The 16,767-nt window shown below is 29.9% G+C and overlaps 1 protein-coding gene across 1 annotated transcript; it reads right to left on the bottom strand.

Moving 5' to 3' along the window:
- Positions 1 to 4,164: 4,164 nt before the first annotated feature.
- LOC112741387 (uncharacterized) lies at positions 4,165 to 7,050 on the bottom strand. Its single transcript, XM_025790354.2, has 4 exons — positions 6,605 to 7,050; positions 6,347 to 6,497; positions 6,079 to 6,234; positions 4,165 to 5,260 (listed from the first exon to the last, which is right to left on the bottom strand). The coding sequence occupies exons 1-4, from the start codon at positions 6,790 to 6,792 to the stop codon at positions 4,376 to 4,378; spliced, it is 1,380 nt and encodes a 459-aa protein (XP_025646139.1). The 5' UTR covers positions 6,793 to 7,050; the 3' UTR covers positions 4,165 to 4,375.
- Positions 7,051 to 16,767: the final 9,717 nt, after the last annotated feature.

Consider the following 16,767-nt stretch of genomic DNA (forward strand, 5'->3'; position numbering starts at 1 on the left):
AGGGGCAGTTTGTTACCTGTTTGTATGGTAGGTGGTGTCGAATGAAATGACGTCTCCGAAATACTCAAAGGTGGCTCTGCTTCTTGCATCGGCCCAAAAAGCCAGCTTAATCGATTGATCCTCTTCGAGTTGGAGCTCAAAAAAGAAATTCGGATTCTTCTCTTTCATTCTTAACAAATATTTCCCGAATTCCTTTGCATATTCTTGTTCGGAAACATTCCGCACTTCCCTGGTAATGTAATTCCTCACGTCCTTTACGATAAAATTTAACTCGCGGTGACCACCGGCAGCAGCAACAAATGATTGGTAGGTTTTGCTTGGTCTGATACCGGCCTCCTCGTTGTTCTCTATCGTACGACGAATGGACATGCTTAGTTCCCTGTGCTGTTTGAGCATCTCTGCTTTGCTTGGACAGCAGGGGTGTGAATGATCCAGCACAACCTTTGAAATGATCTAAGCACCGACATCCTTCAATGTGTGTATATAAATTCTTGCAGGACAGTTTAGACCGGCTGTCGGATTGGTCTTCTCGGTCGGAGATATTTTAGATTTCCATTTTCCCTCTCTGCTACATGTAATCAGTTGGTTCTTAATCTCGTTTCCCTTCCTATTTGTGCACCGAACTCTTGTAGAGAAACCTACAGACTTGGCGTAGTTCCTGTAAAATTTTCCAGCATCTTCAAGGGTGGTAAAGGTCATTCCGACCTTTGGAACAAGCTCGTCATCAACAACCGAGAGAGGCTGCAAAATACACCGTGTCAGAATTGTGAATACACCCATAGATATGATTCAAATACACCCAATCATGTCTAATACGATACACCCGAACCGCAACAACTCAACTACAGAATGACTTTTAAAGCCATAAACTGTAAATACACAGGCTGCAGAATACACCATCTCAAAAACTAAAAATACACCCAATCATGTCTGATATAATACACCTGAACAACAACAAGTCAATTAAAATAACAAAAAACCAGTAAAGTGTAGATACACCCACACTTCTAGCTAAAATACACCCAAACAAGAATTGATCTACACCCGAGCGTCTGCTACAAATTCCAGGTAATTAATCACAACTAATACATTGAATCGAGAGATTCAGGTAAACGTGTTACTTTCACAGTCAATGTTCAGCAATTTTTTAACTACACAATGCTATACAAATTACTGAAAGAAAATTCATACTAATCCTATGTAAATCAAACCTCAGGAACTTCGTTAGATTCTGACTCATAATCCACTTCGCCTGCATTCAGCTGAGAATCTGAGGTTGAATGATCCATTATCTTCAAAACGAGATCAAACTTTGATTTCAGAAAACAACAAATCAAAAATAGAAAACGAAGCTCGAGTTGCAGAGAGAGAAAAAGGTAACCTAAACGAAGAAGATGCTAGTGAGAAAAGGAGAGGAAAAGAACGATGGAGAAGAAGGAGGGAAGACGCGCGAGAAGAAGAACAACGAAATCTCAAAATAACGAAAACGAAAAAGGAAAGAAATATTTTAAATCTGGTAGTTAGATATACGCGCGATGTTATATAGCGCGTGTAATCAACGTACCTGAAGCAGCGCATATTTTGATTTTATTGTTTAATGAACTTGTAAAGCATACAAGCCATAGAGCTTTTCCGTAAAATATATTAAATTTTAAACTTTTTGGTATTTACTTTAATAGTTTTCTAAATTAAAAATAGAAATAATCATAATAATATTAGATAAAATTACAACTTAGCTTGTATTTAATTTTTATAACGTTAAATTGTGATAAGTGATAGTTAAAATATAAGAGAATAAAAAAATATTATATAAAGTTATTAACAAAGATACTTAAAAAATAAGTCACATTTATAAAATTCTTAGAAGTAGTAATAGTTAGCTTAAAAAATTAATTTTTAAATTCATTCAAGTAGTCATTGTTATTTTATGTTTATATAATGAAAAATAAAATATATTTATCCTTATTAAAATAGTTGATAATATAAAAATGTAAAGCTTGAATCTTTAAAATAGAATTTAGTAAAAATAACCTTTAGAGATTATACAAATAATTATACATAGAATCATTGAATGTTCATATATTTATAATATATATTTTCATATAATTAAACTTTCATGATTTTAAAAAAGTATACTTTTGAATTTTTTTTTTGTGTATTTATAATTATGTAATAAAATAATATTTATTAATTAATTTTATCATTTATTTGAGTCCGCACAATGCGCAAATCTGGTTCTAGTTAGTTAATAATGAGTTATGACATATAAATATATAATCCAAACTTGCAAATGTGTGATCAGAAAAGAATAGGTGAACATAATTTTTTTGATTATTATTATTATTATTATTATTATTATTATTATTATTATTATTATTATTATTATTATTACATCTTTTAAAAAATGGATGTATTAAATAAGTGTTGTTATAAAGTGAAATAGTGAAAATTAAATATCTTTAAATTATTTTAATAATATTTGTACATATTATAGTTCTTTGTTCAATTTCTTATTTTGCAATTATTTTAGCTTTAGATGATTTGGATTTGATTCAAATATTTCAAATTGATGTATAAAAAGTGTTTTTTTTTTTTTGTGACCATAAAAAGTGATTATTTATATGTACATTAATATAAACGTCTTTTTATATTTGACTTTTTAATTTATTTTCCATTTACATAACATTTCATTTTATTTATTAGTTAATATTACATTCAACTAGGTTATTGAAACTTGAAAGACCAAGACTCTTTTCATAACACTTCAATTAAACCAGATAGAACTAACTAAAATTCTAATAATAAAACCTGAGTGAAAGTAGTCAATTCAAAAAGAGAAAAAAGGTTTAATATCACACTCCACACTAGAACAATTGAAATTCAATTTTACTTGTATACTAGTAATTAGTTAATTATATCATATGTTGATATAAATATATAATTGCCATTTGTGAGCAAAATTTCCCTATTAACTTAGTGACTTGTCATTAGTGTTATGTTATCCCTACATTGTGGAAAAGTAATGAAAAGGCCAGACATATCACATAACCACTTGTTTCATGTGACAATCACATTTTGTGCACTACTTGGTGCCATGAGAATGATATAAAGGAAAAAGGAGTATTGGTGTCGGCAATAAGTGTATTTGGCAAGTCGTCTAATCACAATTACCAGTTGAATAGGTAAAATGGATTATTAATTCATGATTGATTAATGAGTTGCATGATTAATTTGGTTAAGGTGGCATTGTCAAAACTAGTGAGAGTGACATGCAACTGTATGTAGGATGATGTACCAGCAGAACAATAGTAATTAAGGAGGAAGCTTTACATAACTATCATTAATTATACAGATTAATAACAACCCAACCGGCAAGATAATGAATTTGCCTTGCCTACTACTTAATTGATTTGCTGTTAGTTTTATGGCTTCTTAATTGAGGCTTTTAATGAAAATATACCTTTATTAAGAGCTTTTAAAGAAGTAGTGAGTACAATTTTCATTTTTGGGTCATATCATAATTATCTTTCCTAATCAAAAGTTACTTTGTCATGTTCTCTCATGTTAAATAGGTGAATAAAATGATAGGAATTGGATCAAAAGAAGAGGGATATTTTCATCCAAAACAAAAGGAAGATGGGAAGTTATTAAATCTATTTTAACCATATATATACCAACTAACATGAGACATAACAGCTAGTGTAGTACAACTGTACTTCTCTAAAATTTAATGGAGAACTAAATAACTAGTACTAATATTCATTTTATGATGCCAGAAAAGAAGACAATTCTCTGGTTGAGTGTGACTACAGAGATAATAGCAATTGAGCAGCAGCTACTTTTTCTATAGACTCCTTGTGGATGACTTTAGGCACTGATATTTTCAACATGGTAGTGTTTTGATACTTTTGGGAGACACAATCATTCGCCTTCAGGTTGATTTCAATCAAAGGATTACATTTATGATGAACCCACCATGATTTTGATCCACAGAGTACAGTGTTTTCTCTGCAACTTTGTGCAAGTTTAGAAACCAAAACAAGTTGTGTTACAATGTATTCACAGTTTCTGATGCACCAACCAATTCAACTGGCTCTCAGACCAAGTCTAATGGTGAAGTTTAGGTCAGCTCAATGTATGAGTAAGGGCGAGAACATAAAGATATAGAAAACATTTCTCCATGGATAAATAAAATACCACAAAAACCTTATAGGAACACTGGACATCTCAAATCAGGTGAGATGAACTACAAATTCTTGATATGTTATTCCACTGATATTAAACAGGGTTACAGGGAAGAAAGCACATGCAATGGTGGGGATCTAAACCTAGATAACACAATTAGTAATAAAACAACCACTGGATCGCCCCTTGATTACCGTCGAAATGCATTTCCTTCACCCCCAGACCTGCCTTGAGAATAATGTGTGCGACGACGAACACTTTCAGCTATTGACTTACTCCCTCCCTCGGCAGCACCATATACACTTTTCTGAGCATCATCCAAGAAATTCCTTCCACCTGAATTTTTGTTTTGGGTTGCTTCCCGGGCATCAGTCTCTTCGGCCTTCTTTATGCGTTTCCATCTCTGCTCTTCATGCAACTCAGCAGCCAATTGCATCTGCTTAAGCTTGGCAGCCCGCTCTTCTTCTGAAAGCTTAGGAGCTACATATCTGCGTCTATGGTGAGACTCACGTTCATGTGAGGTAGCAGCAGATCTATTTAAGCTTGGTTCAGGAAAGCTCCCATTATTCACTCTCTTAGCAGGGGCATCACTATTGGACTGTCGTTCTGAAGCATATCTTTCTGACTTGTTATAATTTTTGTCATCACGTTTGCCATTATAGTCTTTTCTGTGCCTTTGATGGTGGCTGGGTGATCTTTCAGCTTCATCATTACAGTCTTTTCTTTCCCTATGATGGTGATCGGGTGACCTTTCTCTGTATTTTTTGTCTTCATAATGACTCTTCCTTCTTCTTTCTTCTTCACTTGAATCAAATTCCATCTTTTCTTTGTACTTTTTGTCTTCAAAACGACTCTTCCTTCTTTTGCTTTCTTCTTCACTTGAATCATATTCTGAATCCGATAGAGACTTGTGATGCCTCCTGTCGGAATCTCGATCACCAGCCTTTCTTTTTCTCCTTTCAGTAGTGTCGTCTTCTGAATCAGAATGTCTTTTAAGCTTTAATTTACTAGAATGGTGCTTCTTCCGCTTTTCCTTTTTGCTGTGACCTTTCTCCTTGTGTTCTGTTTCTTCAACCTACCAATGTTACCATACATGATTAGGATAAGCTATCAATTAGAAATGATGTTAAACAAAAAGGTCTTGGTAAAACTGAACCGACGCAATTGTTTTGTAAAACTACTCGGCGAACACAATTTGACAAATGTATACAAAATATGTAATGTGATCAGTGAATTAAAGAAAACAAATTTAACAAAATGAAAGGTGGCCAATGCCTAAGTGAGTAAAAAGTAACAATTCACAATTTCATATAATTAAAGCCAGGATCACCATGAAAATGACCCATAGCCTCAAATTGCATGGATGGAGGTGTCTACTAGGGGCACCAGGTTGCAAACAATGGTTCACATGGTGAAGGCACCACATATAGTAGGGGGCATAGTATTGCCAGTGTGGATCTGGGAGAAGTTCTTGTAATAACAAGACTTTTGTATTGGACAAGGAAGATTCCCAAGTAACAAGGTTTTGGTGTGTCAGCAGTTTCTGCAATATGTGAAACAATCACCAATGCATTCACAGCACTTCTTAAGACCGGGCACCCCACCCTCTAGAAAATTTTATGGAACTGAGTGTAACAGGTCTTATCCACCAATATCTGTCTCTTCTCACCTACTTACATATATACATTGGCTTGATCTAGGTAAAGGGTAACAATTACCAGAAACCAAGTTAATGAAGGGATCTCAAAATTCTCATACCTCCTAAGTCTAAGTTCTATCAATCTGAACATGGATGTTATTAACAGAGTTACCACTTACCAGTTAGGAAGATTTTGAATTATGTAAAATTTTGAACTCTATTGAGTTTGAGGTTTAAAATAAAAGAAATCTTACTGATTTTTTAATCATAGCCATCTTGACAGGGTTGTTCTTGATCTTAGCAAGCGCCTCCTGCTCGCGCTGGCGAATCATAAGCAAAGGATCAGAGTGGAGCTTCCTCCAAGAATCATTCGCAGACTGCGGTTTGTCTTCAAACAAAGCTCCAGGTTGCTGCCACAGGACAATCAATCACAAAATCAATTCACAACAAAAACCAATGAGAAAAAAAATACTCTTTTGCCCAAAAAAACAGAAAAAAAATTCGAAGCTAAGATGAAAATACCTTAGAAGCAGAAGCAGAGGCAGAAGAAGAAGGCGCATCAGCTGAAGCATCGGGTTTGGGAAAAGCTTCAAGTGCTTTGAAACCTTCGTTATTAGAACTTCTTCCGACCGAAAGCCCCGAATCGTACAAGAAATCTAACCTCTCCTGAGCACTGCAATCAAAATGAGTAAAAATTGTTCAATAAAATCCTAATTCTAACCCCAAACCCTAACTAAGAAATTGAAAATGGAGGAATTGAATTGAATAGGGGAAAATTACGGGACGAGGCCAGCTTTCTCTTGAAGAAGGCGGAACTCGTTGCGCTCACGCTCTTCGTGGATCTGCTTTCGAAGTTCTTCCAACTTCTTCTGCTCGGCGTCGTGCTTCTGCTCTGCCTTCCAAACGTTCTCGATGTTCCTGAGGCTGCCCGTGTGCCATCCCTTCTTGTTCAGAAACTTCAGCGCCATCTTTGTTCTTCTGATTGAACAAAACCCTAACGATGCAGTGGCAGAAGCCGGTGGCGCTTCGATTCAAACTTGGACGTCGACGATCTCTTTCTCGTTATTGCTCTTCTCAAACGCGCCTCTGTCTATTTGTTTTTCTTTTTTTTTTAACTTAATAATTGCGTTTTCAATAATTAAAAGCGGCTAACATTTTTAATTTAACTTTCGGTCATTTTAATTATTTGATTTAAAATAATTTTTTTTGGAATGAAGAAACAATAGGAATGGAATAAACTAGGGGCGTACGCGGATTGAATATAGTCGAAAATTCGAGTCGATTTGCATAATTTTTATCGGATTGGATATGATACTCGTGTTTTTTAGTGTTGGATCCGATTCGATTTGGTCCGCACATTTGCAAATCGAATCGAATATTGAGTATATCCGCATAATTGAACATTCTATATTTAATTATATTTCTATGTAAAAAATTTAATAAAAATGTTTTTTTCACACTTTTAAACCTAATTATTCCTAAAATATTTTTAATCAAACTTTTTCTAAATAACAAAAATAAAATAATACAATATATGAATAATAACTACTAACTAAAACATATAAATAAGTGAATATAATACCAAACATATGTATTTATTTTTTTAATTACGGATCTGCAGATGCAGAACAGATTCGCAATCCAATTTTTAATCCGATCGGATCATATTCATAATTTTTGAATCAGATACAGATATTTACTGCAGATCTGCGAGTACGATCCAATCCATAAACACTTCTACAAACTTGCTATAAATTAAGAGAAGTTATCAATTTTAAGGCACTCGCTAAAATGAGATATTGTTTCACTTCCAAAAACAAATTAATAGGGGCCAAAAAAAAAGAAAAGAAAAATTATGAGATCTTGTTTCAATTTTCTTTAGAAAAATTATATTCCACAAGAAATTCATTTAATTTTGTTTTCCAATAAAAATTTCTCTACATTGTTATTACTTTCTCGTGCTGCTAATTTAAAGTTATGTATCCAACATTATTGTTTGACACTTTGACTTTTGTGTGGCTTGTCGATAATTTTACTCAACATATTTGTTATCCTCAAGAATGAGATAGAGCATCTAGATTATATTGTCTTTGTTGTGAAAATGTGGATGACTAAGTAAGTATTGAGTAGACTAACTTTCTCAAGAATGAAGGAATCAATTTTCAAGAGAAACTACATTTAATAAGGTTTGATAAAATAACCTTATGTATGTATATAAATAGAGGTTTTGTCCTTGACGAAAGATACAACAATAACAATAAGAATATCAAATATTTTTTACACTCTCTCTCTTACTATTTTCTTTCTTATATATTAAACATATTAATTATATCTATTATATTGATATAGTAAATCTAGTGAATATTACTACTAGAGTTATCCAATTATATTTTCATATTCTATATTTGTTACCTCTTTCTTATTTATTTATTTAGTTATTTTACAACACGTTATCAGCACGAAACTCTAACGAAATTTTAGGAAGACTTCAGGTAACAAATTTTTATTATGTCGAATCTCTTCCATCTTGAATATAATGCTTTTGATATATCTGAAAATAATTACTTATCATGGATACTAGATGTTAAAATCCATGTTGATTCAATGGATCTTGGAGATACCATTAAGGCTGAAAATAATATATCATAGAAGGATATAGCCAAAACCATAATTTTCCTTTGTCGTCATCTTGAAGTATGATTGAAAAATGAATATCCCACGTTAAAAGATCCTGCAGATCTGTGGAAAGACATTGAAGAAAGGTACAATTATGTGATACTTCCTCAAGCCCAATATGTTAGAGAAAATTTTCTCGACATTCCATGCTTCGAAAGTGCTCCTATAGCAGTAGTATCGAGAAAAATAATTTAAAAATATTTTGAGCTAATTTCTTGCTTTCTTGTTGCTAAACGCAACAATGAGTTGCTCTTAAGAAATCATTAAGCGCGCCCAGATGGCGCTCCCCATTTCCTGAAGTAAATGCGGCAAATTACCCCAGAAGAGGTAAATGGCAAGGTTTTAATAACAAGAAAAAATATGGAAGGAAAAGAAATTATGCTCATAAGAAAAGATCTCACAGAAGTGGGATAAAGAAAGAAACAATGGACAAAGTAAATCAATTGAGGATAAATGCTTCCGTTGTGGTGGAAATGGCTATTGGTCACGTATCTGTCGTACCCCAAGGCACCTAGTTGATATTTATCAAGTATCCTTGAAAAAAGATGACAAAGGAAAGGAAACAATTTTTGTTTCAAATTATGAAAATTCCACCACTCATTATAATGTATCTAATTTCTTTAAGGATTCTGAAGAAAATATTGGCTATTTGATCAATGATGGAATAGTTTGCTATATGTATGTGTTTGTTAAGTATTTACGTGAATAATTTTACTGTGCATGTACTTCTACTCATTTTATTATTATTATCATTTGTTTTTGAAGAAAAATGGTAAGGACATATTCTAAAGATATTTGCCTTGCGGATAGTGCGAGTTCACACACTATTCTTAAAAGTAATATATATTTTACCCATCTTGTGCCAAAAGATGAATATGTTAATACTATTATTGGCTCAGGCAATGTGATAGAAGGCTCCGGAAGAGCTATAATTTTGTTTCCTGGAGGAACAAAATTTATAATAAATAATGCACTATTATCTACCAAGTCCCTGAGGAACTTGTTGAGTTTCAAAGATATTTGCCGAAATGGATATCATGTTGAGACAATGAATGAGGGAAATCATGAGTATTTATGTATCACAAATCATGATTCAAATAAGAAAGTTATATTAGAAAAATTACCCTCACTTTCATCTGGGTTGTATTATACTAAGATTAGTGCAATTGAATCACATGCCATTGTAAACCAGAAGTTGGCCTAATATAAGTTGTATTATAATAAATAATAGCATGTGATTCAATTGCACTAATCTTGGTATAATATAACCCAGATGAAAGTGAGGGCAACTTTTCTAATATAACTTTCTTATTTGAATCATGAGTTGTGATACAAAAGTACTCATGATTTCCCTCATTCATAGTCTCAATATGATATCCATTTCGGCGAATATCTTTAAAGCTCAACAAGTTTCTTCGAGACTTGGTAGATAATAGTGCATTATTTATTATGAATTTTGTTCCTCCAAGAAACAAAATTATAGCTCTTCCGGAGCCTTCTATCACATTGCCCGAGCCAATAATAGTATTAACATATTCTTCTTTTGGCACAAGATGGGTAAAATATATATCACTTTTAAGAATAGTGTGCGAACTTGCACTATCCGCAAGGCAAATATCTTCGGAATATGTCCTTGGCATTTTTCTTCAAAAACAAATAATAATAATAATAATAAAATGAGTAAAAGTATATGCACAGTAAAAATTATTCACATGAATACTTAACAAACACACATATTAAACAATTTCGTCATTGATCAAATGGCCAATATTTCCTTTAAAATTCTCAAAGAAATCAGATACATCATAATGAGTGGTGAAATTTTTATAATTTGAAACAAAAATTATTTCCTTTCCTTTGTTATCCCTTTTCAAGGATGCTTGATAAAGATCAATTAGGTGCCTTGGGGTACGACAGGTACGTGACCAATGGCTCTTTCCACCACAACGAAAGCATTTATCCTCAATTGATTTACTTTGTCCATTATTTCTTTCTTTATCCCACTTCTGGTGAGATCCTCTCTTTTGAACATAATTCATTTTCCTTCCATAATTTTTCTTGTTAATAAAACCTTGCCATTTACCTCTTCTGGGGTAGTTTGCCGCATTTACTTCAGGAAATGGGGCGGCGCCAATTGGGCGCGCTTCATGATTCCTTAAAAGCAACTCATTGTTGCGTTCAGCAACAAGAAAGCAAGAAATTAGCTTAGAATATTTTTTAAATCATTTTTCTCGATTGCTACTGCAGGAGCACATTCGAGGTATGGAAGGTCGAGAAAACTTTCTCTAACATATCGGGTTTGAGGAAGTATCACATGATAGTACCTTTATTCAAGGTCTTTCCACAGATCTGCAGGATCTTTTAATGTGGAATATTCATTTTTCAATCATACGTCAAGATGACGATGAAGGAAAATCATGGCCTTGGCTTTATCCTTCTGGGATGCATTATTTTTCAGCCTTAATTATATCTTCAAGATCCATTGAATCAAAATGGATTTCAGCATCTAATATTCATGATAAATAATTATTTTCAGATATATCAAGAGCATTGAATTCAAGATGAGAGAGCTTCAACATAATAAAAATTTGTTACCTGAAGTCTTCCTAAAATATCGTTAGAGCTTCGTGCTGATAACGTGTTGTAAAATAACTAAATAAATAAGGAAGAGGTAACAAACATAAAGTAAAGAAATATAATTAGATAACAATATTAACCACAATTACTATCTCAATATAAAAGATATGATACTTATATATTTATATATATGTATTAACATATGAAAGAAAGAAAGAGAGGAAGAATTTTGTATATAGACAATATAAATAGAAAGAGATAGAATTCTTATTGATTGTAGTGTGTTTTTCTGAGAGGCAATAGATCTCTATTTATACATGTATAGAAAGTCTAATTTCAACATACATTTAAAATTATTCTTCCTTAAAAAAGTAAGCTCCACATAGGAATAGACATCCACGTCTCATTCTTATCACAACAATTTCTACTATATTGATAATCAATAACCACGGAAGTATGGTACATTATGCGGTTCTCTTCTTATTGAATAAAATTCATTTTAAAAAAACTTTGGTAAATCTATCGGGATTTTTTTTTGGACTATATCTATCGGTATTTAATTCATAATTAATTAATTAATAAAAAAAAAGGCCGTTAGCATTGACCTATTCACACACCCTATTTTCTCTGATAAGGCTATTGCAAATTTGGTTTTGGATTTTTTTATATAATTAGTTTGAAAACTAATTTTGATTGCCAATTTATTTGATATATGATTAGTATAGTTTTTTACGGTTTGATTTGAATTAATTGCATGTAATTTAATTTTAAAATTCAATCCAATTTGATACAATTTCAACCGTTTAATTTGAATTAAATTGGTTTGATCCATTTTTGACATGTAACTTATAAGGCTAATAACTTGAATTATTAATAAAATAGATAAATAAACATAGGAGGAACCTATTAAATTATGTGTCAAGAAGCAATAGCTCAAATGACATAGTCTTTCCATACTCAATTAAGAGGTTGTGGGTTCGAGTCTCCATATTTTCGGTAAAAAAAAAATACCTATTAAATTATGTATGTAACATTATTGAGAGATAATTAAACTTAAACAAATTGTATAGTAATCTTTTATTTTATTTTATATAATACTATTTTGATTAGATTAAATAAAATTTAAGATGAGATTTAAAATTTAATCCATTCCAGTCATTTAAATTATATAATTTGTTGAAAAAAATAAGATTAGATTAGATTAGATGCTAATTTAAATCAAACTTAACAACATTATTGTATATAAATAACATCAATTGTCACTAACACCACACATACTTAGTTGATTGTTTCTCATACTAATAAAATTATCAAATATTCTTGTTTAAGAACACTTTTAACTTCTTCAAGTCTTCCACAATGTCTTCATCAAAGTTCATCATCATTCTTCTCATGCTAATGATGATGATGCCACGTGTTCCTACCACGACGGCCGCCACCCACCCAATAGAACACTGTTTAAGAAAAGCAATAAACCCTCCTTCACCACCATCTCCAACCGCCACTAAAAGTGAACTTAAGCTGTTGGATTTTTCTAGAGTTCTTTGCCGTGACTCGTTCCGTCGTGTCTCGCACGACGTTCAAGCCACGGAAAAGTTGCCCTTACAGTACATGGAGGCTCTTTGTAACATCTATGATGATGATCAAGAAAAGGTTGAGGGTTTTGTTAATGGCGCATTCTTCAATTATAATACACAAGAACTCATGAATGGCGAAACATGTTCAACGGTGAAAGAGAAGATGCTACGTTTTGCTCCACCTATTTGGGAAGATTATAATAACGAAGAAAAAGAAGAATGGGATATGGAAGATCCAATCATATATAGGTTATTATGATCGATAATATTAAACAAGAAAAATTCTGACTATTTTTAATTAATTTTTTTATTATTAAATATTTTCGTATTAGGATATATGAAACCAAATAAAATCAATAATATTTTCGTATTTATAGTTATTTAGATTTGACCAATTCATGTTTCTTTTTCTTTTTAGGTCTATTATTATCCTCTTTTATTTTTAATTTTGTCTTTCTTTTTTTTTTCCACAATATATGTAGTATATATAGAACACATTATTATTATTATTATTATTATTATTATTATTATTATTATTATTATTATGCTTTTTTAATTTTTTTTTTCATAAAAAACATAGTAGTCAAACTCGAACCTTTTAGATTAGCTTAATGATGCTATGTTGATATAGAATTTAAAACTTTGAATTTAATATTTAACTATTTAAGGTTTATAATTTAGAATTTTTTATTTTTGTTTATATTATATTTTATTAATTGGAATAAACAGATTTACGGAGCCATCTGTACTTCTGTAGACATTTCCAATATTAGGATTTCATATTTTGGTAATGTTGCTGCTATTAGATCTCATATGTATAATTTCGTTTGTTGCATCTAAAAATTTAAAATATAATTTAAATAATTTTATTCCAGAAAAATTCAATGGAGATGGATTGATTGGTTGGATGATTTTTAAGTTTATTCTGTTCAATCGAAAAAAAGTTAACCATATTATTAGTGGGCAGTTTAAGGGTGCACTTATGCGCTTTTAAAGTAAACATGTTAACGTGTTTATTTTAAATGGACAGTTCATCTTTCCTATTATTTAAAATGGACAGTTTATCTTTTTTATTATTTAAAATCGTTTATCTTTTCTATTATTTGAAAGGTAAAAACTCAGGTGAAGTCGACTTCACATAAAGTTGATACTTGAGAGCCGTTAGATGAAAATTTAGTCAAATACTCAAATCAGTCAAATCATTTAACTACTCTTAAGTATCAACTTCACATGAAGTCGACTGCACCTGAGTTTCCACCTATTTGAAAAGATTCATTTTTAAGAATTTGGTCCAATTTAAATTATTAATATTTTTATTATTTTTAAAAATTATATTTTAATTATTTATAAATATATATATCTCGTTTACGACTCATCCTTAAATGCTCCTTGCTAAGTATGGAACTCTTCATTTATTATATTTTATTTGAATGGTCTGAATTTAAAAAGTTAACCTATTAATCAGGTTAATCATTTTTTTACAAGTTTTAGATTTTTTTTGTAAGTCTTAGATATTGGGCTGAAGTTCAAAATAAAAAATAGTATATAAATATTAAAAACAACATGTCTGTAAAAAAAAAGTTATTGAATTTTAGAATTAAAATAAATAATACATAAAAATAAGTTAAAAATTCATGTACTAAATCTAGGAAAAAAGATATATTAGAATTTTAAAAAAATAATATTAAATATATATTATGTATATAATATTAAAATTTAAATAAATTTTATTTTGTGTGAAATAAAATTATAATATTAAATATAAACACAATAATAAAAAAATTTGTATTATATATATATTATGTATATAATATTAAAATTTAAATAAATTTTATTTTATGTGAAATAAAATTATAATATTAAATATAAACACAATGATAAAAAATTTTGTGTTATATATATATATATATATATATATATATATATATATATATATATATATATATATATTTATTTATTTTGTGAGAAACAAAATTAAAACATTAAATATGAACAGAATGATAAAAAATTTTGTATTATATTAATTAATTAAAAAAACATATATACAATGTAAAAAACAAACAAACATATAATAATTTTATTTTATGCGAAACAAAAATTCATATAATTTTTTATTAACAATTTTTTTATTGAAATATGTCATTTTACTACATTTATAATATATTATTTGGGATAATTATATTATTTTAGTTAATATATATTATTTAAAAAAATATTTAAAATTTATTATTTTGTATTAAGAATATTATTAAAAATATATTATTAGTTTTTCTTAAAATAATATTTTTTTTTTCTTTGGTTCAAATACTATAACAATAAAAAAAATTTTAAGTAACTGCGTCTACTCAATAAATATTATATTCATTTATTTCTATATTGTATGTAAAATAAATAATTAATGTTAAAAATGTTAATAAAAAAAAGAAGTATTCTTTTTATTTTTTATCAACTCTTAGGTGAATATATGAACTATAGCTTGTTGGTAAAGAAAGAAATATTCTTAATTATATATTAAATAAAATAATTATTTTTTAGGCTCGTTCTTATATAAATAAAAATTTTTCTTAGTTTTATATCTGTAATATTTTATACCAATTAGTTTCAAAATTTAATTAGTTTTTGAATAAATTAATAAAAAATAATACAAATAATTGTTTAAATATAATTGTATTTTAATTTTTCATTCTATTACGTACACGTTGAGGATAATTTGAAATAAAAGATAATGGACTTGTTGTAACTGTCATCTATTTTGTGCTTTGACTGCGTCATCATTTGAGAATCATGGCGCCTTCATGGAGACCGGGTTCTTCTACAGAATCAGTTTTACGTTTGGAGTTAGCCAACCAGCAGCGGCACAGACAGCGTCTTCCTTCCTTTTCTATGTCAGCAATTTTTCGGATTTTGAAGGTCCATTTATAGTAGAGGTGGAATGTGGTGGGTTCAAGAGCGTCAAAATCTGTGGCCAGATAGAACAATAGTGGAAGCACCTGCTAGCAAATAAAACAGTGAAAATGCTTGAAGACATCACATCAACAATAACAGAATAACGGAGGAATTCGATCAAATTTTTTTGAGTACTTTTCTGATGTAAAAATAGTCCTGTGTTAAACTAGCGAATTAGTTTATTTTATTAGTATTGATTTATTTGTTTGTTCAACCCATGACAAAAAAAAATATATAATAACAATAATAAATAAATTTAATTTACCTCATTACTTTTAATAGTTAATCATTTTTTTTTATTTCATTGATTCTAGCCAAGTTACCAAAATCTTTACTTATATGGGACTTTTTTTGTTTTAACTTTAATTATTGATGTTAAATCTAACGGTTTGCACTTACTCTATAATAACATTCGAAAGTTTCTCTAACAAAACTGTTTTTATTTCTCTTCTAATATTTATTTTATTTTCCAACAAGATAGCACACTGAAGACTGCATTTGAATACTGTTTTCCCTTTTTCGAACAAAACTACACACAAAATAGACCCAAAATTTGTTTAGCTTTAAAGAGTAAAAGCCAAAAGAAACACCATTTGTCTCAAACAATTTTTTTTTGTATTTTCTAAAAATTAAAAAAATACCAATTGAATTGTCACTCTTTTGTATTTTTATTTTTTGGACAATTTTTAAATATTTTTCTTTAATTTTATATTTATATCTTAAAAACATTGAATAACTATAAAATTCAGCTTGTAATTTTTTTTCTCCGATTTTTCATAATATTTTCTAACCTAATAAATTAAATTAATTAATTCATCAAAATTTGTCATGCCAATAAATTACTGAATGCAACATATAAAATTTATACTCCCTACCATTATATAAATAAACGAGTCAACTAATGTTTTTTTTTTGGACGAGAGTGAACTAATGGTTAAAGGCTTAAAGCAACTCAAACTAAGAGAAGATTTGTTGTGTAAAATTAAGTGAAAATGAAGGATAATTACTTTGCAGGTGTATACATGGCCAGGTTGCTGAGGCCCAACTTGAGAGAGTGAACGATCACTATTCATTAAATAATTATAACTAATTAAGCCAAAAAAAAATAATAATTATAACTAATTTTCACCAAAAAAGTTACAGTTTTGGCCAAAATATAGTGCTAGA

Source organism: Arachis hypogaea, chromosome 14 (genome assembly GCF_003086295.3).
Source record: "Arachis hypogaea cultivar Tifrunner chromosome 14, arahy.Tifrunner.gnm2.J5K5, whole genome shotgun sequence".
Classification (NCBI taxonomy): domain Eukaryota; kingdom Viridiplantae; phylum Streptophyta; class Magnoliopsida; order Fabales; family Fabaceae; genus Arachis; species Arachis hypogaea.

Excerpts from the sequence above, each read along its gene's own strand:
- LOC112741387 (XM_025790354.2), bottom strand. The coding sequence starts at position 6,792 with ATGGCGCTGAAGTTTCTGAACAAGAAGGGATGGCACACGGGCAGCCTC. Across the intron at positions 6,498-6,604 it reads GAGAAAGCTGGCCTCGTCCC|TGCTCAGGAGAGGTTAGATT; the intron begins GTAATTTTCCCC and ends TTTTGATTGCAG. Across the intron at positions 5,261-6,078 it reads TGGCTATGATTAAAAAATCA|GTTGAAGAAACAGAACACAA; the intron begins GTAAGATTTCTT and ends TAACATTGGTAG.